General features: G+C 39.5%; 2 protein-coding genes across 4 annotated transcripts in view; both read right to left on the reverse strand.

Moving 5' to 3' along the window:
- pdlim7 (PDZ and LIM domain 7) overlaps positions 1 to 26,847 on the reverse strand; it is a 45,680-nt gene that overhangs the window by 8,729 nt on the left and 10,104 nt on the right. For 2 of the 3 annotated variants that reach the window (XM_058063409.1, XM_058063410.1), the window contains exons 3-5: positions 18,871 to 19,022; positions 12,911 to 12,938; positions 10,173 to 10,366 (exon numbers count right to left, since the gene is read on the reverse strand). In XM_058063409.1, the coding sequence (XP_057919392.1) occupies positions 10,173 to 10,366; positions 12,911 to 12,938; positions 18,871 to 19,022 (374 nt within the window). Of the gene's footprint in view, positions 1 to 10,172; positions 10,367 to 12,910; positions 12,939 to 18,870; positions 19,023 to 21,037; positions 22,007 to 26,847 lie in introns of those variants that run through there. The other variant, XM_058063411.1, reaches the window with a different exon arrangement.
- Positions 943 to 5,170, reverse strand: LOC131110362 (PDZ and LIM domain protein 7-like). Its single transcript, XM_058063417.1, has 3 exons — positions 4,074 to 5,170; positions 2,617 to 2,653; positions 943 to 2,394 (listed from the first exon to the last, which is right to left on the reverse strand). Exons 1-3 carry the CDS (start codon positions 4,276 to 4,278, stop codon positions 2,298 to 2,300), a joined length of 339 nt encoding a protein of 112 aa, XP_057919400.1. The 5' UTR covers positions 4,279 to 5,170; the 3' UTR covers positions 943 to 2,297.

A 26,847-nucleotide genomic window follows, 5' to 3' on the forward strand; every position in this document is an offset into this window, starting at 1 on the left:
CACGTCTATTCCCACCCGGAGCGGCCCGGAGCATGTTTTCTTGACATTTTCACCGCTTTCAACATCCAACCAATCACTCCCCGCTCCACCTCCACCAAGCTTAGGGAGATGCAGGTGCACAATTGCACACCGCACAGTAACAAGCCATGGACACCTTGACATTTGCAGTTCATTCTTTACGCCTGTGATTTCACATCCACCTCTGTTGTTCTTATTTTTGTATTCCCCCCAGAGGGAAGTGTCGACAAGAGCACTGAGGAGCAAAATCACGGCGAGAAAGAAAAAGCTCTAGTTTCTGTATTTATTTATTTTTTGACAGACCAGGAAGCCACATGTCATCCTTCATACAAAAGGTTGACACAAACATGAACGTGACAGAAAGAGGCTGCCTGTTTAATTTCTCTATTATTTCCTTCCTTACTTACTTACTGTATATTGTGAATTGAAATTCATTATTACTGAGACATATTTTAACCTGGTCGAGTGGTTAGCACGCAGACCTCACAGCTAGGAGACCAGGGTTCAATTCCACCCTCGGCTATCTCTGTGTGGAGTTTGCATGCGTGGGTTTTCTCCGGGTACTCCGGTTTCCTCCCACATTCCAAAAACATGCTAGGTTAATTAGCGACTCCAAATTGTATGTAGGTATGAATGTGAGTGTGAATGGTTGTTTGTCTATATGTGCCCTGTGATTGGCTGGCGACCAGTTCAGGGTGTAGAAGACAGCTAGGATAGGCTCCAGCACCCCCCGTGACCCTCGTGAGGATAAGCGGTAGAAAATGAATGAATGAGTTCTCCTCTTATATTGTGTGGAAGTGGTAACTTTTTGGCTTTTTGCCAATGATTAATCAAAGGTTTTTACCCAATTAATCGACAACTATTTTGGTAATCATTCATTCATTCGTTTTCTAACGCTTATTTACACGAGGGTCGCGGGGGTGCTAGAGCCTATCCCAGCTGTCTTCGGGCAAGAGGCGGGGTACACCCTGGACTGGTCGTCAGCCAATCACAGGGCACATATAGACAACCAACCATTATAATTATACCATTATAATACATTATTTAAAAAAAATAAATAAAAAACCTTAAACTGTATTATGGAAAGCAGGAAGTGAACAAATGTAACAGTTACTGATTGTAAAAGTACCAGATGGAGGGGTAGGATTTAATAAGCTTTGCTTCTTCCTTCTCCTTTTGGACATGTGGAACTGTGAACTGATTATGTGATGCATTCAATTGTAATCTGATGCATGTTCAAATGAAATAAAACCATTACCATATATGTGTCAATCAAGGTTTCCAACAACCATTCACACTCACATTCATACCTATGGACAATTTGGAGTCGCTAATTAACCTAGCATGTTTTTTGGAATGTGGGAGGAAACCGGAGTACCCGTAGAAAACCCACGCACAGAGACGGCCGAGGCTGGAATAGAACTCGGGTCTCGTCGCTGTGAGGCATGCGTGCTAACCCCTCCACCGCCGTGCAGCGTGGGCACATTCATCCCCATATAAAAAAACACAGTAACCCACGCCAGGCTAAAACTCAACACCGAATCCTGATGTCACTTTCTGTCCCCCCACCAGGGAGCACATTTATAGCAACACACACAGAAGTACGACTCTTATTTCAAAGTATCACATAAGTTACTTTGGTTTTATGACCAATTGCACAGCTGTTTTCTCTATGAGGCAATACATTCATTGGGTGTGAGCAGACACCTTATGAACTCGAACCTGCATGTGCAAGGTGAGCTCAGCAGGCTTCTCTTATTGTTGCTCAACGCCAAGGTGAAGAAAAGAAAAAGAAAAGAAGTACACAAGAAAAACAGAGAGGCAAGAGAATCTTTTTTTTTTTGTCAGATGTGTTGTATTCATGACAGCAAAGAAGAATAAAAGTCACGTACAGCTTGATGATTCGGGTTGTAATGTTTGGAGACAAGATGGCAGGATCAGAAATGAGAAGTAAGAAGAGCGTGAGAAAGAATCAAAGTGGAATAACAAACAGAAAGGTGTTCCCCCACTGCTGAGACTGCCTCCACGCTAGTTCTCCCCCCCCCCCCAAGCAATCGAAACTAGGGCTCCAGATCAGTGGTACACTGATCTTAACACTTTGGCTCAGTATGCAACGTTCCACTTGATGTTTTGTCATCTTGGCTAAGTTACTTCTAGTTTTGGTTTCTTTTTAACCCCCGACTTCTGTGCGTTGTAAAGCGATCCGCAACTCGATGGTCGGCTATCTTCCTTGTCTTTGAGATGCGGCTATGTCTGGCAGGCTCTACGTCCGATGTCGCTCAGGATTTGATATTTAGGGCGCGAGCAGACCTGTCGTGGTGCCAATCCCTCAGACGGGCATAGCGAGGGCTCTGAATCTCAGTGAGGAACTTTTCCCTGCCCACGAGGAGGAGAAGGATGAAACACAGATGGACAGGAAGAGAGAGAGGCAAGATGGTGAAATGCAAAAAAAAAAAAAAAAACCACACACAAAAGCCTCATGCATGCTAAACTACACAATGTGTTCTTTCTACTGATTCTTACACACACACAAAAGTGCATAATAAACCAAAACAAGACATTACGCTCCACCACTATGAACCACACTACAGACTTTACCTGGCCCTCTTCATGCTTTCATCGTCTGGGTCCTGCACTGGAAGATCCAGGAGACACACACATACGCACTACTTAGATGAACCAGTCATGATGTGCTATATATATCACTATATTGACACTTACTATGGTACCCATTATGTCATTGTATATATGTCATATCACCTCGTATTTTGGTACGAGGTGCATCAATAAAAAAAAAAAAAAAAAAAAAACCTTAAGCTTATTATGGAAAGCAGGAAGTGAACAAATGTAACAAAAAAAAAAACTATGAACTATTTACCACAAACAGAAAACCAGTGTTGAAAGTAACGGTATTACGACGCCAGCTGCAACGATTAATCAAAGGTTAATCAATTACCCAATTAATCGACAACTATTTTGGTAATCATTCATTCATTCATTCGTTTTCTAACGCTTATTTACACGAGGGATCGCGGGGGTGCTAGAGCCTATCCCAGCTGTCTTTGGGCGAGAGGCGGGGTACACCCTGGACTGGTCGTCAGCCAATCACAGGGCACATATAGACAAACAACCATTGTAATTATACCATTGTAATACATTATTTAAAAAAAAAACTAAAAAAAAACCCTTAAACTGTATTATGGAAAGCAGGAAGTGAACAAATATAACAAAAAAAAAAACTATGAACTATTTACCACAAACAGACAACCAGTGTTGAAAGCAACGGTATTACGACTCCAGCTGCAACGATTAATCAAAGGTTAATCAATTACCCAATTAATCGACAACTATTTTGGTAATCATTCATTCATTTTCTACCGCTTATTTACACGAGGTCCGCAGAGGGGTGCTGGAGCCTATCCCAGCTGTCTTCGGGCGAGAGGCGGGGTACACCGTGGACTGGTCGTCAGCCAATCACAGGGCACATATAGACAAACAACCATTGTAATTATATCATTGTAATACATTATTTAAAAAAAAAACAAAAAAAAACCCTTTAGCTTATTATGGAAAGCAGGAAGTGAACAAATGTAACAAAAAAAAACTATGAACTATTTACCACAAACAGACAACCAGTGTTGAAAGTAACGGTATTACGACTCCAGCTGCAACGATTAATCAAAGGTTAATCAATTACCCAATTAATCGACAACTATTTTGGTAATAGCCAGCCAATCACAGGGCACATATAGACAAACAACCATTCACACTCACATTCATACCTATGGACAATTTGGAGTCGCTAATTAACCTAGCATGTTTTTGGAATGTGGGAGGAAACCGGAGAACCCGGAGAAAACCCACGCATGCACTGGGGAGAACATGCAAACTCCACACAGAGATGGCCGAGGGTGGAATTGAACCCTGGTCTCCTAGCTGTGAGGCGGCATGAACAGATAAAATGATGTTGAAGGACACGCTAACACTCGAAGGGACTCATCATTAGGTCATTATTCTACAACGTGAACATGCCAGGTCCGTGGTCCCGGACTTACTGAAGTCGGTGCCTGTGAGCTGGGCCAGGATGCGGAAGGAGCGGGACTGGGTGGTGCCGGTGCGAGGTTGCCAGTCCTCTGTGTCCTGAATCAACCTCTTCTTGCTGCGATCGTTGGGGATAAAACAGGGCATGTTCTCCACCCTCAGGCCGTGCCTACACATACACACGAGCACCAGTAGCACACGGTGTAGCGTGGTTAACATAAGACGTGGTCATCATCTCGAAAACCACTAATGGATCCTCACAGACTCACTGGCCACATTATTAGGTACACCGGCACACTCTCATAGCATCCAAGTCAAGTTTTTCATTAAACAAATAATAATTCAGAGTTTTGACTGTCATTTTATTGTGGTTGCTTTATGGTGTAGTGCAGGGGCGTCAAACTCGTTCTCATTGAGGGCCACATCGCAGTTACGGCTGCCCTCAGAGCGCCACTTATCACTGTCAATATACATGAATTTGAATAGAAATATGAATATAACATCATGATACACAATTGCCCATGTGTTGAATATTCTATTTGTGCTAACTAATTGCTGCATAACTTTGAAATGAGAAGTGAGAATGTCAAGGTGACAAGCAGATGTTCAAATATTTATTTTTTTATAATAAAAAAATGCTTGGAAAATCTCAAAGAACTGCAAGAAAATAAAATATTATTGACATACATTATTCTCTGGCTTTTGCGGCCCACATAAAATGATGTGGCAGGTCACATTTCGCCCCCCGGGTCTTGAGTTTGACACATGTGGTGTTGTGCTATTGCAGGGGTGGGCAAACTACGGCCCGGGGGCCACATCCGGCCCGCCAAGTGTTTGAATACGGCCCGCCCAATCTTTCAAAAGTATTTCATTTAAACTAAACATACAACCTGGCATCATGGCCTGAGCCAACCTTTTGATGGTTGTATCAATTTCGTTGTTTGACATGGTCTGTTGTTTACAAAGTGCTCCTGAAAAAAGAGACACAAGCACATAATAATAATACAAATTAAAATAATAATAATTATATTATTATTATAACTATTATGATTATTATGTTTATTATATTAATGCTAATTATTATATTAATTATATATAATAATATTGTTATATTTGCATATTTTACATAATAATAATATAATAATTATTATTTTAATTATTATAATATTTTATTATTTTTAAAATATTTAAATATAAATATAAAATAATAAATAATAATAGCAGATTGCATGACAATTTTACAGATACAATAATACCATGTGGACTGTTACGTGTAAAATATATAGTCTGCCCCCCCCCCCCCCCCCCGGAAATTTTGTTATATCAATGCGACCCGCGAGTCAAAAAGTTTGCCCACCCCTGTGCTATTGTGTACTACTTCATACCACAACCACAATAAAAAAGTAGTTTTAAATTAGTACTGTAAGGTTACTGCAAATTTCAAAAGAATGACGACAAAAATATTCATTCATTCATTCATTCATTTTCTACTGCTTACACCCTGGGGTACACCCTGGACTGGTGGCCAGCCAATCACAGGGCACATATAGACAAACAACCATTCACACTCACATTCATACCTATGGACAATTTGGAGTCGCTAATTAACCTAGCATGTTTTTGGAATGTGGGAGGAAACCGGAGTACCCGGAGAAAACCCACGCATGCACGGGCAGAACATGCACACTCCACACAGAGATGGCCGAGGGTGGAATTGAACTCGGGTCTCCTAGCTGTGAGGCCTGCGTGCTAACCACTCGGCCGGGACAAAAATATATTTAGTTAAAAACACAGTTGAGGTTAGCATGCGTTTACCAGAAGGCACAAGAAAGGATCAAAGTACAAATACTACATAGATGGCTACACTTGCATGCACAGGCCCCTTACTTGGACACTTTGTACATATCATCATAGAAGGTAGGTTCACCCCTACGGAACAAACCAAAATATGACAAGTGATAGGAGAGGGGAAAAAAGACAACTAAAGAGTAGATTGGTTGAAGTGTTACTTTTTGATATTGTAATCAAGCATAAATAAACATCTGTATGGATGTAGTAAATAAGACCATGAAGGTAGTAGAAATACTATGGATGTAGTAATTAAGACCATGAAAGTAGTAGAAATACTATGGATGTATTAAATAAGACCATGAAGGTAGTAGAACTACTTTGGATGTAGTATATAAGACCATGAAGGTCGTAGAAATACTATGGATGTAGTAAACAAGACCACAAAGGTAGTACAAATACTATGGATGTAGTTAAATAAGACCGTGAAGGTAGTAGAAATACTATGGATGTAGTAAATAAGACCATGAAGGTAGTAGCAATACTATGGATGTCGTAAACAAGACCATGAAGGTAGTAGAAATACTATGGATGTAGTAAATAAGACCATGAAGGTAGTAGAAATACTATGGATGTAGTAAATAAGACCATAAAGGTAGCAGAAATACTATGGATGTAGTAAATAAGACTATGAAGGTAGCAGAAATACTATGGATGTAGTAAACAAGACTATGAAGGTAGTAGAAATACTATGGATTTCTACTACCTTCATAGTCTTGTTTAGTATGAAGTAGAAATACTATGGCTGTAGTAAATAAGACCATGAAGGTAGTAGAAATACTATGGATGTAGTAAATAAGACCATGAAGGTAGTAGCAATACTATGGATGTAGTAAACAAGACTATGAAGGTAGTAGAAATACTATGAATGTAGTAAATAAGACTATGAAGGTAGTAGAAATACTATGGATGTAGTAAATAAGACCATGAAGGTAGTAGAAATACTATGGATTTCTACTACCTTCATAGTCTTGTTTACTATGGGGTAGAAATACTATGGATGTAGTAAACAAGACCATGAAGGTAGTAGAAATACTATGGATGTAGTAAATAAGACTATGAAGGTAGTAGAAATAATATGGATTTCTACTACCTTCATAGTCTTGTTTACTATGAAGTAGAAATACTATGGCTGTAGTAAATAAGACCATGAAGGTCGTAGAAATACTATGGATGTAGTAAATAAGACCATGAAGGTAGTAGAAATACTATGGATGTAGTAAACAAGACCATGAAGGTAGTAGAAATACTATGGATGTAGTACACAAGACTATGAAGGTAGTAGAAATACTATGGATGTAGTAAACAAGACCATGAAGGTCGTAGAAATACTATGGATGTAGTAAATAAGACCATGAAGGTAGTAGAAATACTTTGGATGTAGTAAACAAGACTATGAAGGTAGTAGAAATACTATGGATTTCTACTACCTTCATAGTCTTGTTTAGAAATACTATGGATTTCTACTACCTTCATAGTCTTGTTTAGAAATACTATAGATTTCTACTACCTTCATAGTCTTGTTTAGAAATACTATGGATGTAGTAAACAAGACCATGAAGGTCGTAGAAATACTATGGATGTAGTAAATAAGACCATGAAGGTAGTAGAAATACTTTGGATGTAGTAAACAAGACTATGAAGGTAGTAGAAATACTATGGATTTCTACTACCTTCATAGTCTTGTTTAGAAATACTATGGATTTCTACTACCTTCATAGTCTTGTTTAGAAATACTATAGATTTCTACTACCTTCATAGTCTTGTTTAGAAATACTATGGATTTCTACTACCTTCTACTACCTTTCTACTACCTTTCTCCCTTACTACCTTGAGTAAATAAGACCACAAAGGTAATAGAAATGCTATGGATGCAGTAAATAAGATCACGAAGGTAGTAGAAATACTATGGATGTATTAAATAAGACCATGAAGGTAGTAGAAATACTATGAATGTAATAAATAAGACTATAACAGTGCTGTGATGGGGGTCCACCCCTGCCCACCATGAAGCCCCCCCCCCTATAAAAACCCTGCCCCAACGTTGCAGACTGTGAGCATGCATGGCGTCCCAATAACGGCGTTGTTAGCTAGCCCGTATGAACTGGTTTCCTGGTGTTACAGACCAGGAATTTAAGACACTGTTATGTTCAAATCCAACCTAATGTTGTTTATACCAGAAGCCGAGAAAGAAAAGGAAATGTACTAACTTGTCAAGAATCTCCATCTGCACAATGACAACACCAGAAAGGGGGAAAGACAATAGGCAAAAAGATGGTCAGAGTTCACTTGTGTCGAAAAGAAGAAGAGAATCACAGAATAGAACATAAGACACTTTTTTACGCTATCACAAGCATCATCATCATCATCATCATCATCGTCAGGCTGCAGCGAACATGCAACGAGTTAAGCGAGAGGCATGCTTTTATTGTCAACAGGCCTCTGGGAGAGAAAGACGCCATTGTGCGCCTGTCAGCCCTGCCTATTGTCACGCTGATCCATAATGATTTGGCACAAAACCTTCATCATTCCAATCCTCTCAGCCTCTCAGCAAACGCTTTTTCGAGAGTTATGTAAATAGTTTTGGCGTCTGCCCAGTGGACTGCGGTCTGCAGTGCTGCAGTCGCTCTAATGATCCTCGTGCTCTGATGCTGTCCTCAATGACTCTTTTTGCACACAGGAAATGTGTTTCAATAATATTGGGCTACAAAATTTGGCCATCTATATATATATATATATATATACATACATATAGGTGGTCATCAAACAGATCGACATACTGGCTCACGGTGCAAGGAAACAAAAACAACACAACCAGCGCAAAGTTAATGCATCACCTAAATCAACAAACAAAGAAGAAAACAGCAAAATGTTGGGGGGAAAGAGTACCACAAGCTACCCAGCATGCCTTGCGACGTGGTGAAATTTTTTTTTTGGCATGGGTATTGCGCATAGATATTGTATGTGGTTGCATGTCCACATTGTGCAGTAAGTCGTTACTTTGTGCATTGTGTGTACATATGTCGACATGTACACGCTACGCAGTCCGTGGACTTCCTTATATGGGCATGTCCAGGTGAATAATGGCTACCGGAATTTTTTTTTTTTTTTTTTTTTTTTTTTTGTGGTGTGAGGCATAGTTAACTTTGTTTAGCTTAGGCAAGCATCAGGCTGAAGTGGTTGGAGTTTCTGATGGCCAGCAAGAGAAAAATTTGCTGTTGCTGAAGTCTGATGCCTTTCCAACGATACATGTTCAGGTTGAAGAGTCAGATGTCCTTACTGTCCTTACTGTATTTATTTTGCGTAAGTAATCGAAAAAAAAAAAAAAAAGGTTCGGCAGCTGTCCAAAAGTTCTCGGGGGTGCTTGGGAGTGTGAATTATAGAAGTATGGGCTTGGTAGGAGGCATGCCTGGAGGAGGATCGGTGGTGGAATTAATTTCACAGACCATTTATACGGAGGTCAGGAAACCCATGGAAACACTGCAGGAAGAGGTGTAGAGTCTGGAAGATCTAGAAAGCTTTCTGTGTGGATTATTGTGTATAGCTTCTCTATAGGAGTTCAGGACTCAATACAGAGGCACAAAAATCACTATAATAATAGGTCCCCATTAAAAAATTATTAATTAAGGCACCAGCTTAATGTGCCCCGCAGTTTGCCCACCCCTGCTCTAAAGCCCGTGAATGCATTTCTGCCACACAAATTCTCAAATATCCATGCCAGGCGCTGCTTAAATAATCTAGCACCAAAAATTCAAAGACATCTAGAGTCCAGCAGGACCCAGCAGGACCCGGTAGGACGTTGGAGCCCGGCTGGCGAAAATGGCAACACGCCACGTGACGTCGTACAACTACCATGCCCCCGAATTACAGCAACTAAATTGCCGTATCCATGGAGATAGTGCAATGCTTTCTGCATGATTTACACATTGTTCGTATGCGGCACAATGTACGCTACCTAATTAAAACATTCTAGTATTCGCTTCAGATTTCCACGCTTGAGTTAGCATCTATGCAAAGAGGGGACACATAAAAACACACTTTCCTTAAGGCCCATAAAACTTATTCATGCTACATTTCTTTTACCAATTCCTGGAAATAAACTCAACAATTGAGGCAGTGAAAGGCATTACGGAAATTAATTAAAAAGTTTCCTTGTGTTTTGGACTTTTTTGGAACCATTAGGAAAAAAAAACATTTGATGGAAATGGCGGTATCAACAGTCATCAATTTAACAAGACCACATGTTTATCTGTCGCTCCACCTACCCATTCTGTGGTTGCCGCACACCGGCGCCGCTTTGGGAGCGTGGCGTGTTAAGTTTAGGTGAGTAGGCAACAGGTTTAACGACGGGTCCTGAGCCGGCACTAGCGCCCCCTGTCGAGAAAGGCCTTGCCATCTTGTTAATGGCGGCGCTGGGGGCAAAGGAGTACTTTGGCTGCACAAAAGCCACATGTGAGTCCTGTGTGGTGGTGAGAGAGGGGGGGGGGGGGGGGGGGGGGGACAATGCAGCACAGCACACAACATGCAGTTAGATATGGAGGACCAAAACTGCCAAAATAATAAATAAATAAATAAATAAAAGTGAAAATAAAAACAAAAATGAAAAAAAAAAATCAAAAAATTAAATACACAAAAATAAATATAAATGGAAATAAAAACAAAAAAATATATACAGAAATAAATAAATAAAAGCAAAAATAAATACAAAAATAAAAAACAAGATTCCAAAATTAAAAATAAATACAAAAATAAATGTAGAAATAAATACAAAAATAAATATATAAATAGAATTACATATCAATAAATAAATGAAAGCACTCTGCTCTCATATGTATTTATTTCATGCTGCAGACAATGTCAGCTTGAAATGCAGAAGGAAAAACTATTCAAATGAGGGGGCGGTCCTAAGTGTGTCTTGTGGGTTGAACTGTTCGCCTATTGGTTGATCGACATGTCAGTGCGAAAATCGACTAGGTATGCCTGCAAACAGCCACAGCAAGAGGAAGTCACCACACCACTCTCAATGGCGGTAAATATGGCTGCAATCTCCAGGGATCTCCGTTTGCTAGCAGATATTTCGGATAATGCTTCCCCGGATTACCTGCTTTTCCGGGTGGAAGCCTTATTGGAGCCTGATCTCTCTCCTCCCCGACGGAGCTTTTTCGCACTCACATGTACTATTATCTCATTAGTACTATTATCTGATGAATTATTAGCATATTCGGGCAAGTAGTTCTCACCTTAAGGATTCCACATGGGTAAGTATTTTTTGTTTTTAATGTAGAGCCCTGTATAGTTTCAAATAGGTGAAATAGAATGTGCCGTGGGCCACACTTTGGACACCCCTGAATTAACAAACTACAGTAAACCTCGGATATATCGGATTCAATTGTTCCCACTGGTTTTGTCCGATATAAGCGAAATCCGTTATATGCGTATACCGGAAAATGTCCGTTTTACGCATATATCGGATTTATATCCGGTATATGCGTAAATCGGATTTTATCCGTTATAAAAAGGCACTTCCTTGACTATGTTTTCCAACGCTGCAAACTCTGCAAATGACGTTGTATAGCGGCCTGTCACGATTTGGCGAATCGGAGCGCCACGATGCGGCCATCCGATATATGCGAGGGAAATTTAATGGAAATGCATTGGAACGGGACTGGAGATTTTGTCCGAAATAGGCGAAATCTGTTATAAAAAATCCGATATATGCAATGAATTTTTATTGGAAATGCATCACAGAAAAATCGGTTCTTTTTTTATCTGTCCGTTGTGAGCGAATTTCCGATATATCCGAGTCCGATATATGCGAGGTTTACTGTAGATTAAATAGAATGTGCCGTGTGCCACACTTTGGACACCCCTGAATTAACAAACTACAGTAAACCTCGGATATATCTGATTCAATTGTTCCCACTGGTTTTGTCCGATATAAGCGGAATCCGTTATATGTGTATACCGGAAAATGTCCGTTTTACGCATATATCGGATTTATATCCGGTATATGCGTATATCGGATTTTAACCGTTATGAAAAGGCACTTCCTTGACTATGTTTTCCAACGCTGCAAACTCTGCAAATGACGTCGTATAGCGGCCTGTCACGATTCGGCGAATCGGAGCGCCACGATGCGGCCATCCGATATATGCGAGGGAAATTTAATGGAAATGCATAGGAACGGGACTGGAGATTTTGTCCGAAATAGGCGAAATCCGTTATAAAAAAATCCGATATATGCAATGAATTTTTATTGGAAATGCATTACAGAAAAATCGGTTCTTTTTTATCTGTCCGTTGTGAGCGAATTTCCGATATATCCGAGTCCGATATATCCGAGGTTTACTGTACTATACGTTTGCAGGCTTTTTTTTTTCTGCACACAGATTGAAGTGTGCTTTTTATTTGCGTTGCCACAAATATCCTCTTTAAAAAGATGGAAGTGCTCAACACATAATACACATTTTGCACTAAGCGTTCGGCGCGGGACTGAAAAGGACAGCCACTAAAGTGCGGCTTTGACTTTGTGGAAGTATCACGTCCCAGCTGCTGTTCTAATAACAGAGTGCAGCACAAGGTGGTTCATGACACCACTGTGCTTGTCAAACTGTAATCAGCGGGCCGAGTGCCGCTTGAGAGACGCTACGGCGAAACTAAATGTGTCGCAATCACTTTCAGTCAGTCTAGTATCGGGGGGATATAGTATGCGAGACATAAAAAAAAAAAAAAAAAACACAGGAAATTCCAATGCCTCATTCACACCACTCCATCCAGCCAAGTAATTCACTGACACGCTGATGCTTTGCTAATACGCAGCCTCTGGACCTCGCCAAAGCTTGACAGGTGACTCAGGCTAAACTCATTACTTTAAACTCAAAGTGACACCACACGTAGTTAAGGACAAATGTGAGCAACAATTACTAAAGTCTCAGTCACGTTCAAAGGCAGGGCAGCAGTAACAAACCGTGCTAATGGACAGATGAGACGGATCCAAGCTTACCTTCTGCTCTCCATCAGCTTTGACAGCTCTGTAAGGAAACCAGAAGAACATAAATTAGATTCATTGAATAAAACTAATAATCAGAAAGCAACAGCAATTGATGTATATTTTAATTACACTGATATATAATGATAAACTACAAAAAAAATGCCTTAAAAAATGTAACTCATTCACACCATATATTTCACATTCTGTATTTTATATTCCAACACCATTTAAATATTGCCTTTTTATATCGCTTACATTTTGCCATTTAAAGTTTGTTCACCGTGTTCAATGTCACCATTTGCTAATTGGAGAGAAAAAAAATGAGAATCTGTAGCAGCGAAAGAAAAAAGACGAAGGAAAAGGTGTTGAAAAAAATAATGAAAGAAAAATTGGCAGTGTATATATACACAGTAGTAGGAAAATAAATTATGTTAAAAATAAAGATAAAAAATAAAGTAAAATATCCATCTAAATCATCAAAGTTTTGCATATTTTTTTCTCAAGTAAATAATTTCTCTAAAATAAATAATAACATAACAAAAATAATAAATAAAAATATTTTAAAAATAATTAAATAAATAAATAAATAATAAATAACAAAAAAGCTAACATATATTTAGTTTCATTGAATTTTTTTTTGTTTTTGGAAAGTTAAATATCCATCCAAATCATCAAAGTTTTGCATATTTTTTTCTCAAGTAAATAATTTCTCTAAAATAAATAATAACATAACAAAAATAATAAATAAAAATATTTAATAAAATAAATAAATAATAAATAACAAAAAGATAACATATATTTAGTTTCATTGAATTTTTTTTTGTTTTTGGAAAGTTAAATATCCATCCAAATCATCAAGAGTAAACAAATGGATAGACATGTGCGAGATGTGTTTTAATCATAAAGCTGTTTTAGTAAAATGAGTAAAATAAATAATAATATAACAAAAATAAGAAATAAATTTTTTTTTAAAAAATAATAATAAAATAAATAAATAAATAACAAAAAAGATAACATATATTTAGTTTCATTGAAATTTTTTTTTGTTTTTGGAATGGATTTGTGAAAAAGTACAAATGCTACAACCCAAAGCCTAAATCTAACATAAAATATGTCATTTATTTGGAGTCTCTTGTGACTGCTGTCGTGGAAAATAGAAAATAGGATATGATATAGTGCTATATTTTAATCATAAAGCTGTTTTAGTAAAATGAGTAAAATAAATAGAAAAGTAAAGAACCACAAAAAACATAACATATTTAGTTTCATTGATTTTTTTTGTTTTTGGAATGGATTTGTGAAAAACTACAAATGCTACTTAATTTGAATATTATATAATAAAACCCAAAGCCTAAATCTAACATAAAATATGTCTTTTCTTTGGATTCTCTTGTGACCGCTGTCCTGGAAAATGGAAAAAATAGGATATAATATAGTGCTACATTCATTCCATAATGTAATCCACAGATTCCTCCTTGCCAATGTATGTAACTGACAAAAATGGCACAACGCTTTAAAAAAAATGAACTTGTCACCTACTACATTGTTTGAGGGCGTAAACTATAATGTCTGCTTCCTGCGACAATGAGAGGTGAATGGCTGCCTGCGTCAGCCTGTCCCAGCCCTGATAAAGAGGCGCTAAAGACAGAATGACGACAGATACGGCGAGCGGCAGACACAGCATACCGACATGTCGACAAATCCGTGTGACGTTCACAAGCGCTGGAGTTGGCCAGCTGTCTATACTCCTAACCCGTAATTTGATGAGCTACGCTTTTAATCGTGGAAAAAATGTGTCATTGCCGCCTTGAAGGTTTTTATTGTAGTCAAATGTGGAAAAATATGCGGAGATGATTTGTGTTTTTTGGGGGGGGGGGTGAGTTTGTTTGGATGAAGTTTGACCCATGAGAACATTCAATAGGTGACCTCATTTCATGGATTAATTAATTAAATGAGACAAGCCTTGGTTACAAACTAAAAAAAATCCTATTTCCGCAATTGTACAAGATATAAAACATTTATTTTGCTATTTTTGATAGGCCCTCCCTCAAGCACAACAGAAAGTAGTTGATTGTTGCCAATGTACAGTGGGCCAAATAGTGGGTCGGGTCCCCCCGTGGGGCCACACGACAACCAGAGAGGACTTTCAGTATCAGGTCAGACCTTCCAACATGTCTGAATTTGTCGTACTCAGCATACATTTTAACTCTTGAACGCTGCTCTGCCCGCGAAAACTTTAATTACAGTAGCAGAGTTCTGGATGTTGATTTAACATGATATTGGATCTTTGACTTCCTGGATAAATCTAAGCGAGTCTGAACTTTTTTTTTTAAACTTTAACACACAGGAAAAGATCATCAGTGCACTTTTTTTTTCCCGCCTACATCTACGTATCAGAGAGGAACATACACGCCTTTTAAATAAACAAAGTGTGTCATAAAAGGCACCATAATGACTAGAGATGTTGATGCGTTCATGAAAAAACAGAATCTAAAGCACTTTGACTAGAAAGCTTCAGTGTCAGTGAATTTGGACCGCATCCAGACACGTTTTTTCAACAAAAGAAAACAAAAGTGAAATTCCCCTTGACTCATATATACAACTGAGTCGACCATGTTTTTATACAAAATACGACCGCTCACAAGACTTCCTTCGACTCTAATTGGACTCAACTCGCCAAATGTGTTGTGTTTTTATACTTTCATTCATTCATTTTCTACCGCTTTTTCCTCACGAGGGTCGCGGAGGGTGCTGGAGCCTATGCCAGCTGTCTTCAAGCGAGAGGCGGAGTACACCCTGGACTGGTCGCCAGCCAATCAATCACAGGGCACATATAGACAAACAACCATTCACACTCACATTCATACCTATGGACAATTTGGAGTCGCTAATTAACCTAGCATGTTTTTTTTGGAATGTGGGAGGAAACCGGAGTACCCGGAGAAAACCCACGCATGCACGCTTTTATACTTATTATTATTAATATTAAGGGCGGCACGGTGGTCTAGTGGTTAGTGCACAGACCTCACAGCTAGGAGACCAGGGTTCAATTCCACCCTCGGGCATCTCTGTGTGGAGTTTGCATGTTCTCCCCGTGCATGCGTGGGTTTTCTCCGGGTACTCCGGTTTCCTCCCACATTCCAAAAACATGCTAGGTTAATTAGCGACTCCAAATTGTCCATAGGTATGAATGTGAGTGTGAATGGTTGTTTGTCAAGATGTGCCCTGTGATTGATTGGCTGGCGACCAGTCCAGGGTGTACCCCGCCTCTCGCCCGAAAACAGCTGGGATAGGCTCCAGCACCCCCCGCGACCCTCGTGAGGAAAAGCAGTAGAAAATGAATGAATGAATGAACTTTCTCTAAGAAAAATACGCATGTACAATAGCTTTATTGCCACTAACTATGTTTACATGCAGTCACAACTGCCATATTAGCAGTAACCCGGTTGTGCACGTTCATATAAACACCAATAACCCTGATGAAAAACCGGAATATGCTCATTAAAAAAAACTAATATGTGAGTTTTGTATATGTTCTATTCTAAAGGCATCTTGTATATATGGCGATACATAAAACCCCACACTTATATCGAAGATATACAAGAAAATTACAACAGCCGCTGTGTTAGATGAGAGTATAATATATTGTAATGTCGGAATGATGATGAGGCAAAATCATTGTGCATAAATCACACTTTACAGCAATAAGCTGCAAAGCTCCGCAACTATTCATTCTCTCTTGGGTTTGCTTTAAACTAGCAAGAAAATGCTGAATCATAGCTGAGAAGTATACATAATAGACTGGATGCTAAAATTCATACATTCATTTTATACCGCTTATCCTCACAAGGGTGATGGAGCCTATCCCAGCTGTCTACGGTGGACCCCAGCCAATCACACGGCACATATAGACAAATATATACACTCACTCACATTCATACCTATGGACAATTTGGAGTCACCTATTTTTTTTTTTTACCAGTTTTTGGAATGCGGGAGGAAACCGGAGTACCCGGAGAAAACCCACGCATGCACAGGGAGAACATGCAAACTCCACACAGAAATGGTGGAATTGAACTCAGGTCTCCTAGCTGTGAGGCCTGCACACTAACCACTTGGTCGCCGTGTAAATTCTAAAATTCATTCAAGAGGTTTGCGGGGGTGCTGGAGCCTATCCCAGCTGTCTTCGGGCGAGAGGCGGGGTACACCCTGGACTGGTCGTCAGCCAATCACAGGGCACATATAGACAAACAACCATTCACACTCACATTCATACCTATGGCCAATTTGGAGTCGCTAATTAACCTAGCATGTTTTTGGAATGTGGGAGGAAACCGGAGTACCCGGAGAAAAACCCACGCATGCACGGGGAGAACATGCAAACTCCACACAGAGATGGCCGAGGGTGGAATTGAACCCTGGTCTCCTAGCTGTGAGGCCTGCGCGCTAACCACTTGGTCACCGTGTAAATTCTAAAATTCATTCATTCATTCATTTTTTACCCCTTTTCCTCACGAGGGTCACGGGGGTGCTGGAGCCTATCCCAGCTGTCTTGGGGCGAGAGGTGGGGTACACCCTGGACTGGTGGCCAGCCAATCACAGGGCACATATAGACAAACAACCATTCACACTCACATTCATACCTATGGACAATTTGGAGTCGCCAATTAACCTAGCATGTTTTTGGAAATAATGCAATATTATTCTGGTAACATTATGACTTTAAATTAGTTTTTTGTTTTAATATTTTGACTTTAATGTTGCCACAAATGTCACCCAAACCACAATTTGAACATCCCTGTCCTATATAACTATAATATTAATAATAATTATATTTGAATTCTAAAATTCATTCATTCATTTTCTACCGCTTTTCCTCACGAGGGTCACGGGGGTGCTGGAGCCTATCCCAGCTGTCTTCGGGCGAGAGGCGGGGTACACCCTGGACTGGTCGCCAGCCAATCACAGGGCACATATAGACAAACAACCATTCACACTCACATTCATACCTATGGACAATTTGGAGTCGCTAATTAACCTAGCATGTTTTTGGAATGTGGGAGGAAACCGGAGTACCCGGAGAAAACCCACGCATGCACGGGGAGAACATGCAAACTCCACACAGAGATGGCTGAGGGTGGAATTGAACCCTTGTCTCCTAGCTGTGAGGTCTGCGTGCTAACCACTCGACCACCGTGCCGCCCTAAATTCTAAAATATCCCATGAAAATAATTTTGCAAACAAAATAGAAGAAAACACTGTGAACAAACTGCGATGGAAAGTTTTGCAATGGCTGGTAGATTCTGGTTCAGCCGTGTAGAAAATCAAAGGACAACAAAGTGAGAGATTTGTCGGAGCGTATCAGCCCAGTGTGTTGTTGGCACGCAAACACAAAGAGATCTGGATGGGGGGAAAAGTAGCCGAGCAACAGCTGTGAGCACAATTCCGCAACTTATTTCAGAATCACTATTTCTAAATGAGTCTCTTGTTTAGGGCTTGACAAGCCAATACCTTCTCATTTTCTGCATATTGCTTTTTGGTGGGCGATATGTGTTTTTTTTTTTTTTTTTTTTTTTTTTACTTTTTAATTAAGTGTCCCATGAATCATTTTTAGCTTTGTACTCTAAAGAGACACTTTATCATTCAGGAATTTCTGGCAGGATTTCTGAGTACCGCTTCTATGAAGGTCGATCACTTTTCATCAAAATAACACAAAGTACACTGTCAGAAAAAAACATGACTTGGAAACTATAACCACAATGATAAACATAATATAAAAGAAAAAAGCTCTTTAATGGAGATAAACTGTAAAAGCATCATTTTTGATATAGCGCTTTAGATTCTACCTAATGTGACTGGTGGGTGCAGCATATTCAAGGGCATAGCTTATCTATTAGATAATGAAAGTAAGTCATTGTTCTGTGCTGATTTATGCTCCACGCAGAGAAAACACACAAAAGTAAACCACTTGCCTGTTAAGAGTGAGTGCGAGGGAGTCCGACGCCGCTCTGATCTTGTTTTGCGCCTCCACGTGAGTCATGTCCTCTGAGTTGAGGTCATCAATGGACACCACCCAGTCGCCCACCCCAACACCTGCCTGTGCAGCCTTGCCGCCTGGGGTCAACTGGAAGGGAGAAGACACAATATACAAGTTTTCACATATATTAAAAAATATATACTTTGCTTTCATCTTGTAAGTGATTCTTTTCAAGGATTTTTAACATAATAAAATATAATGATAGCCAACATGCAGTTAGATGGTGAACTCTTTGTAGTTAGAAACTTTCTAAATATGATTTTAACATTATTAGAGCCCCGTAGACATGAAATAACACCCCTATAGTCACTTTTATACTCCTATAATTCTGTATTTACACCACCTTGCACCGGCTACTACACAGGGATCACTGCCGGGACATAAGAGATGGGCGCTGCTAGCATAGCGAGCCAACGTGCTAACTCGTTAGCCTCTTCAATTTTACTTGTTCTAAACTTAAGAAAGTTTTCCAACAGAGTGGGGAATAAGGATGTAGAAGGATGTAGAAGAAGTAAGAAGCCAAAGACGTACCACTTCCACACAAAGTGGGAGGAGATGTTTAATGACCAGCTTATTACATGTTACCTCCTGATAAAGTATTGAAGTCACGTTCACATTTTTGGCCATGACTGTATACTAGGGTGCATCAAAAAAATATTATTGAATTATTGAATTTTGATACGGCTGGGTACTAAAAGTGTTTCAATATATGTAGAAACAACACATACAAAATATTATTCCAATACATGATTATTTAGGGGTGCCACCATACATCTGTTTTTGTGGAATAAAGTGTTATTACAGTTCAATAACAGTTCAATGGTCGCCATGAATTGTTATTTAAATATGTTACTATTGCCCCTTGTGTTTACAATAAAATACAAATAAAATAAATGTCCCATTTACTGCAATTCATTTTGTCAATAGGACAAATGAATGGAAAATCTTGAAAGTTGAATTCTGAGAAATACGCAATGTGCCCAAAGAGAAAACAAATAAATTTACTTTAATAACCCTATCAAAAAAATTATGTTGTATAGAAGTTCATTGTACTCAACATTTTTCCAGGTCAACTTTTTGGCAATTAGACTAGAAATTGCACATTTTCTGAAAATTTTACAAAAGTTTATATGTGAGGTGGCACCCCTAAATCTCAATGGATTTTCTCAAAACTTTGCAGATGACATTTTTATGTTCATTAGAAAAAAAAATGAAATGCCAGCCAAATTGATATTATGAAATTAAAATTTCCCATTCAAATTTGATGCACCCTCCTGCATACAGTCATTTTTTTATATATTTATATATTTTTCTTTATATATTTTATATATGTTTTATATTTATATTTTATAAATTTATATTTATATAAATTTATATTTATATAAATTATATATAAATTATATATATATAAATTTATATTTATATAAATTTAATTTTATATTTTTTTATATCTGTGCATGTGCAACGGATATGAAGATGTTTGCATATTCTCATTTTAAACAAATTTAAAACATCTGAAAATCCCTAAATTACATACATGTACATTACATTATCTTACATCACGGCAGCAACAACAAAGTTATGAATACAAAAGTCATATCCGAGTTAATGTTCGCTAACAACACCTAATAATCAACTAAGGGGAGTGTGTGTGAGAGTGTGTGTGTGTGTGTGTCTGAGTGAGAGATATTCCACTCAACACTGTGTGTGGGGGTTGGGAAAAGGCCATCATGATGTCATCACATGACTCATTGCAGATGTAACTCCAGATGATGAAAGCGGGCCTTGAACGCCTCAGACAGGCACCACATGTCACACAAACGCTGCCGTAATTTACTGGAAGAGCCATCCGGTTTTATCCAAGCGGACAGGTTAAGACTATGACCGGTTTTCACCGACAAAATGGTGACATCAAGACACAAGTCCATAATGTACGGCGTGCCGTGTCTGCCATCGCCACGATAACCAGCAACACAAAAAAAATGTTTAGTAAGGCCGTTATCAACCTGCTTAATGAAAAACAATCCGTGTGTCAAACGCTCTGATAAGTGAAGTACAAAGTGGCATTAGATAAGACCCAATGCCGGGATTGCAGTCCAAACCTTGTTAGGATTACTCGCTGGTGTCACGGATCCCTGCAAATGTTGGCTCGTCACAATCTCAAGAGGACTCAGCACTTCAATCGATATTTTCCCCAACCATGTCCGGCTAAGCTATCATGCTCGTTGCTTTGATTCCGCACATTAAACATAAACACTTGCGCCGGGGAGCAGGGAGCTAATATCTAAAAAGTGATGACAGCTCACTGTATGCCCCCACAAAGGGAGCCTGCCTCGAATCAAAGCATGTTTGGTGCTAAAAATAGTTCGGAAACGAGTTCCTCTGAGGCGATTCTTTTACAGTCAAGTTAAAACATCACTTTAATTGCATTTGATTGGCTCACTCTGGAAGCAGCGAGCATGAGCGAAGAACGAGAACAGCTTGTCAACTTGAAGAAATAACTTTTATGAGTTTTCCCGAGCAGAAAATAATGACACTGACACATGGGATGTATTCTAAAAAAAAAAAGAGGTACGGCGCAACAAACCGCCGAGGTTCCCCTGCTGACAAGACTTTACAACCGCACGGCCTTGTAAAAGACAATTCTGCCTGAATTAAATCATTAACAACACCCTACAAAATTTGCCTTGAGCCCTGGCAAGACCTAGGCTTAGTCTTGACTGAACCCCATGAAAAGCCAGACATGGTTTTGGCTTAACGGCGCATACATTCCAAAGAGTGTCTGAGACTTAAATGCACCTGCACGATGCAATGAAATACAATACAAATACTTTTTATGTTACTTAGAGATACAGGAATTAATACAATAATCTTACATCTGGTGTTTGGTAATGGGGAGAGGGTGTCGAAGAAGAGAATAGTGATCTTGTAAAGCAGGGGTCTCAAACACGCGGCCCGCGGGCCAAATGTGGCACGCAGGACACTAGTTTGAGGCCCCCGCCTTGATATGAAAGTTTAATGTTAGTGCGGCCCGCGCAACTTTGATATGGATGTATGGATCATGTACCCAGAAAAAATTATTACGTTTGATTAATGTTCATGTTAAAGGTTAAATAATTGTTAATAGTTATCCTCTCTATGCGTGTGGAAGTGGTAAGTTTTGGAAGTTAACTTTTTTAAGTTTAAAGGAAATAACTTGAAGGCTACCGTTTAGGTCGCTAGCTCTCTAGTTTGCGAGTTAGCATGTGTCTCAAGACCCTGCAGTTGCGCAATATGTTGTAAATAAAAAGAGTATAAATGTGACTATAGTCGTGTTTTGTCATGTCTACAGGGCTCTAATAATGCTTTGTTCATTTTAATCTGAAAAAAATAATTTGTCCACCCACCAGCTACGTATATGTGGTTTCTTAAGTTTGTATTATTTGCCGTTTTATTATTATTATTATATTTATTTATTTATTACTGATTTATTGATTTTCTTTATTATTTATTTGTTTATTTATTTTTCATCTTATTTTGGGTAGAAAAATAAAAAGTAAGATATTTGAGAACAGTGGAATGTTTTATCAGAGCTTTTCTTGTAGAAAATTGGAACCAAAGCGAAGTTTTTTAATTTCTTTTGTTTTTAATAAATGCGTTTTTTTTGTATTATTATTTATTTATTTTTTTATTATTTTTTTTTTATATGTTTTTAATAAATGCGTTGTTTTTTTGTTTTGGTTTTTTTTTTGGAAAACCTGATGCAGCCCAGTCTCACCCAGACCCGAGCTCCAGTTGACTTTGAGACCCCTGTTGTAAAGCCTGAGACGTTTGTTTGCACGAATGGGTTAAAGTCAGTGATGGACACAAACACTTGTGCTCGTGGCTCAGGTTCAGAACGCAGCTGCTCCCTCACTTGAGAAGGCAGAGCCTAAAGTTGCTGTGCTCAGAGCTTTGACTAGTAGATTGGGGGGGGGTGCGGAGGGAAACCCTATCTCCCCTCCAGCAGTTTGTCAACATGTTCTAGAGCACAACTTGGACTTCAGTGGATCACGACGAGTGAGGAACTAAAATAATAACAATAATAATAATGATAATAATGTGGGGCGGCACGGTGGTCTGGGGGTTAGTGCGCAGACCTCACAGCTAGGAGACCAGGGTTCAATTCCCACCCTCGGCCATCTCTGTGTGGAGTTTGCATGTTCTCCCCGTGCACGCGTGGGTTTTCTCCGGGTACTCCGGTTTCCTCCCACATTCCAAAAACATGCTAGGTTAATTAGCGACTCCAAATTGTCCATAGGTATGAATGTGAGTGTGAATGGTTGTTTGTCTATATGTGCCCTGTGATTGGCTGGCGACCAGTCCGGGGTGTACCCCGCCTCTCGCCCGAAGACAGCTGGGATAGGCTCCAGCACCCCCCACGACCCTCGTGAGGAAAAGCGGTAGAAAATGAATGAATGAATGAATAATAATGTGTGCATGATACACATGGCCACTATTCATGTGGGTGCAAAATGATGTAAAATGGCGTCTTTATTATTGCAAGAGCGTCTATGAATGATGCTGCAAACTTGAGTTGTTTTGGGTTAAGTTTGTGAGTTCTACACATTCATCTGTATGATATACGCAGACTGGCAGTGTAACTGTGCACCGTCTCACTTTTAGTATTTCCACGGCTATTTGGGGGGGGGGGGGCGAGAGACAGTCTGTCCTTACATCACTCACAGGGTGAGGCAGCTGATGCAAACCCATAAATACCCCTCTGAGAAATGGGAAACCAAACCTGCAACTACGTGGCCACCTTGCGCGAATGAACACCTTTGCGTTAACGCACCTTAAAATACGGTTGCAGTGTAAACAACACATATAACTCGCCGCAGGAGCCACCCCCCCCCCCCCAAGTAGGTACTGAAATATTCATCCAGGCCTCTAACAAGGCCGCTTTTCCAGAAGTGTTTGAGGGTAGTGATCCAAAAACAGATGGCAGAGGAGTCAGACAATGACTTTGGCGAACAGAAAGAATGTCGACACATCCAGCTGTGGTAGTGAGACGTTCTGCCCTTTCTCCTTACTCGCTTATTGACATGACATCATTTGTAATTTCCTCCGAACATTTGATGTCAAGATGACGGGACATGTGCTCCATGATAAAAAGCAGATGTTGCGCAGGAGGACGCGTATCATTTTATCAAAGCGTTTATGGAGTCACTTTGGCTGGAGATCTGGGGCAGATTGCAAGAAAGTCCCAGTTACCCCCAACCGGGACTCAACTTTGACCGAAAGAGCGATTTAATATCTTGCTTTACAACAAAAATATTGCGTAAATCCATGTCGAGATGGTAAGAAGTTGAAGAAAAAAAGAGGCTGCATCTCAGATTTGTGATATACAACTTATCAACTATACTACAGTAAACCTCGGATATATCGGATTCAATTGTTCCCACTGGTTTTGTCCGATATAAGCGAAATCCGTTATATGCGTATACCGGAAAATGTCCGTTTTAAATCGGTAAATCGGATTTTATCCGTTATAAAAAGGCACTTCCTTGACTATGTTTCCAATGTACCTGGACGCGCAGGCAACGCTGCAAATGCTGCAAATGATGTCGTATAGCGGCCTGTCACGATTCGGCGAATCGGAGCGCCACGATGCGGCCATCCGATATATGCGAGGGAAATTTAATGGAAATGCATTGGAACGGGACTGGAGATTTTGTCCGAAATAGGCGAAATCCGTTATAAAAAATCCGATATATGCAATGAATTTTTATTGGAAATGCATTACAGAAAAATCGGTTCTTTTTTATCTGTCCGTTGTGAGCGAATTTCCGATATATCCGAGTCCGATATATCCGAGGTTTACTGTATATCAACTTTTTCTCCTTAATAACACATTTTAGGACTTTATTTTGTTTTTTTTTTGTCATTTGACGGCTTTTTGAAAATAATATTTTCTTTAATATTCATTCATTTTCAATGCCGCTTATCCTCATTAGGGTTGCGGTATGCTGGAGCCTATCCCAGGAGAAAGGCGGGTTACACCCTGGACTGGTGGCCAGCCAATCACAGGGCACATATAGACAAACAACCATTCACACTCACATTCATACCTATGGACAATTTGGAGTCGCTAATTAACCTAGCATGTTTTTGGAATGTGGGAGGAAACCCACACATGCATGAGGAGAACATGCAAACTCCACGCAGAGAATTGGTCTCCCCGATCTCCTGACTGTGTGGCTAACATGCTAACCACTCATCCACCCAGTAAAAAAAATTACTGAGTTTTTGCATTTTCTTATTTAATTGTATTTTCAAAATATGCCATAGGTCAATTCAAAACAAACGGTAGCCCTGGAGCCTATCCCAGCTGTCTTTGGGTGAGAGGCGGGGTACAACCCGGACTGGTTGCCAGCTGATTGTACTGATTGTAAAAGTACCAGATGGAGGGGGTAGGATTTAATAAGCTTTGCTTCTTCCTACTCCTTTTGGACATGTGGTTTTGGACAATCACAGGGCACATATAGACAAACAACCATTCACACTCACATTCATACCTATGGACAATTTGGAGTCGCTAATTAACCTAGCACGGAGTACCCGGAGAAAACCCACGGGTTTCCGTACAGAGATTGCAGAGGGTGGAATTGAATCCTCGTCTCCTAGCTGTGAGGTATGCGCGTTAACCACTCGGCCACCGTGCAGCCTGAGAGATTAATGTCATAATTTGTCCACTGCTTGTTAAAAATGTTGTTAAATATGAGAAAATAGCACTAAAATGACATCACAGTCAGCAGTAGGTCGAGGGCTGCAGGGCGTACCCCGCCTCTCGCAAATAAGTCAGCTGAGACAGGCTCCATCCGCCTGTCATGTGACCCTAAACGGCCTTAGTAATATAAAAATGGATAAGTAGAGGGGTAACATCATGGTGACCTCACACTGGGTTTGGACACTTTGAGAAGAAAAACATTTGTGGTTGAAATGATGACGACGCATTCCAGAAAGTAAAAGTCAGCATCAAAACTGTTGAAAATTTCAGAAATGGCATTTAAAATCAAATAATGAGGACAAAAAGCAGAAATTTAGCTGAGTTCAAGTTGGTGTCAAGACTATTTGATGTATGGAAAACATTTTAAAGAACGGAATGAACGGTTTTATTGTTTTTTTTTTTTGGTTTTCTTTTCCCCCGTCCTTTGTTTTCTTTTCATGAAAAGCACACTGATGTGTATCACAGTCTACGGTAAGAGGTCAGATGGGTCCCAAGCTGTTAAAATACTAGGATTCTTCCATAAATAAGCGCAAAATAAAAGTCACATAGCTTTTTCCTGACAAAAGAGACCTTCGTGTATCATATTCTTGTCATATTGTGTAATACAAAACTAATCTACAATCTACTATAAGCCTTTTTTAAGTTAGAAAACAACAAACTGGGTGAGCATGGCTTATGTTTTGAATGTGTTAAAAGGCAATAATCAAATAAAAATGTATTCTGCGGTTCAGAAGGCAAGCGGATGCAGCTGGAGGGGCCCAGCGGAGGCGGCCAAACCCGCTTTTCATTCAGGTTTTCAGTTAATAATGTAAGAAGACTAGAAATTAATGCATTGTGAATCCAAAATGTGGGTTGTGGATACTCCTACTACTCCTACTAATGTAAAGGTGACTATAGGGGTGTTATTTCATGCCCGGATGGCTCTAATAAACAGGTTTTCTATGCCATAACTCCTACTTTGTGTACTATAATCGGTAATACAAATGTAAAGGTGACTATAGGGGTGTTATTTCATGCCCGGATGGCTCTAATAAACAGGTTTTCTATGCCATAACTCCTACTTTGTGTACTTTATTCGGTAATACAAATGTAAAGGTGACTATAGGGGTGTTATTTCATGCCCGGATGGCTCTAATAAACAGGTTTTCTATGCCATAACTCCTA

This window comes from Doryrhamphus excisus, chromosome 23 (genome assembly GCF_030265055.1).
Source record: "Doryrhamphus excisus isolate RoL2022-K1 chromosome 23, RoL_Dexc_1.0, whole genome shotgun sequence".
NCBI lineage: Eukaryota > Metazoa > Chordata > Actinopteri > Syngnathiformes > Syngnathidae > Doryrhamphus > Doryrhamphus excisus.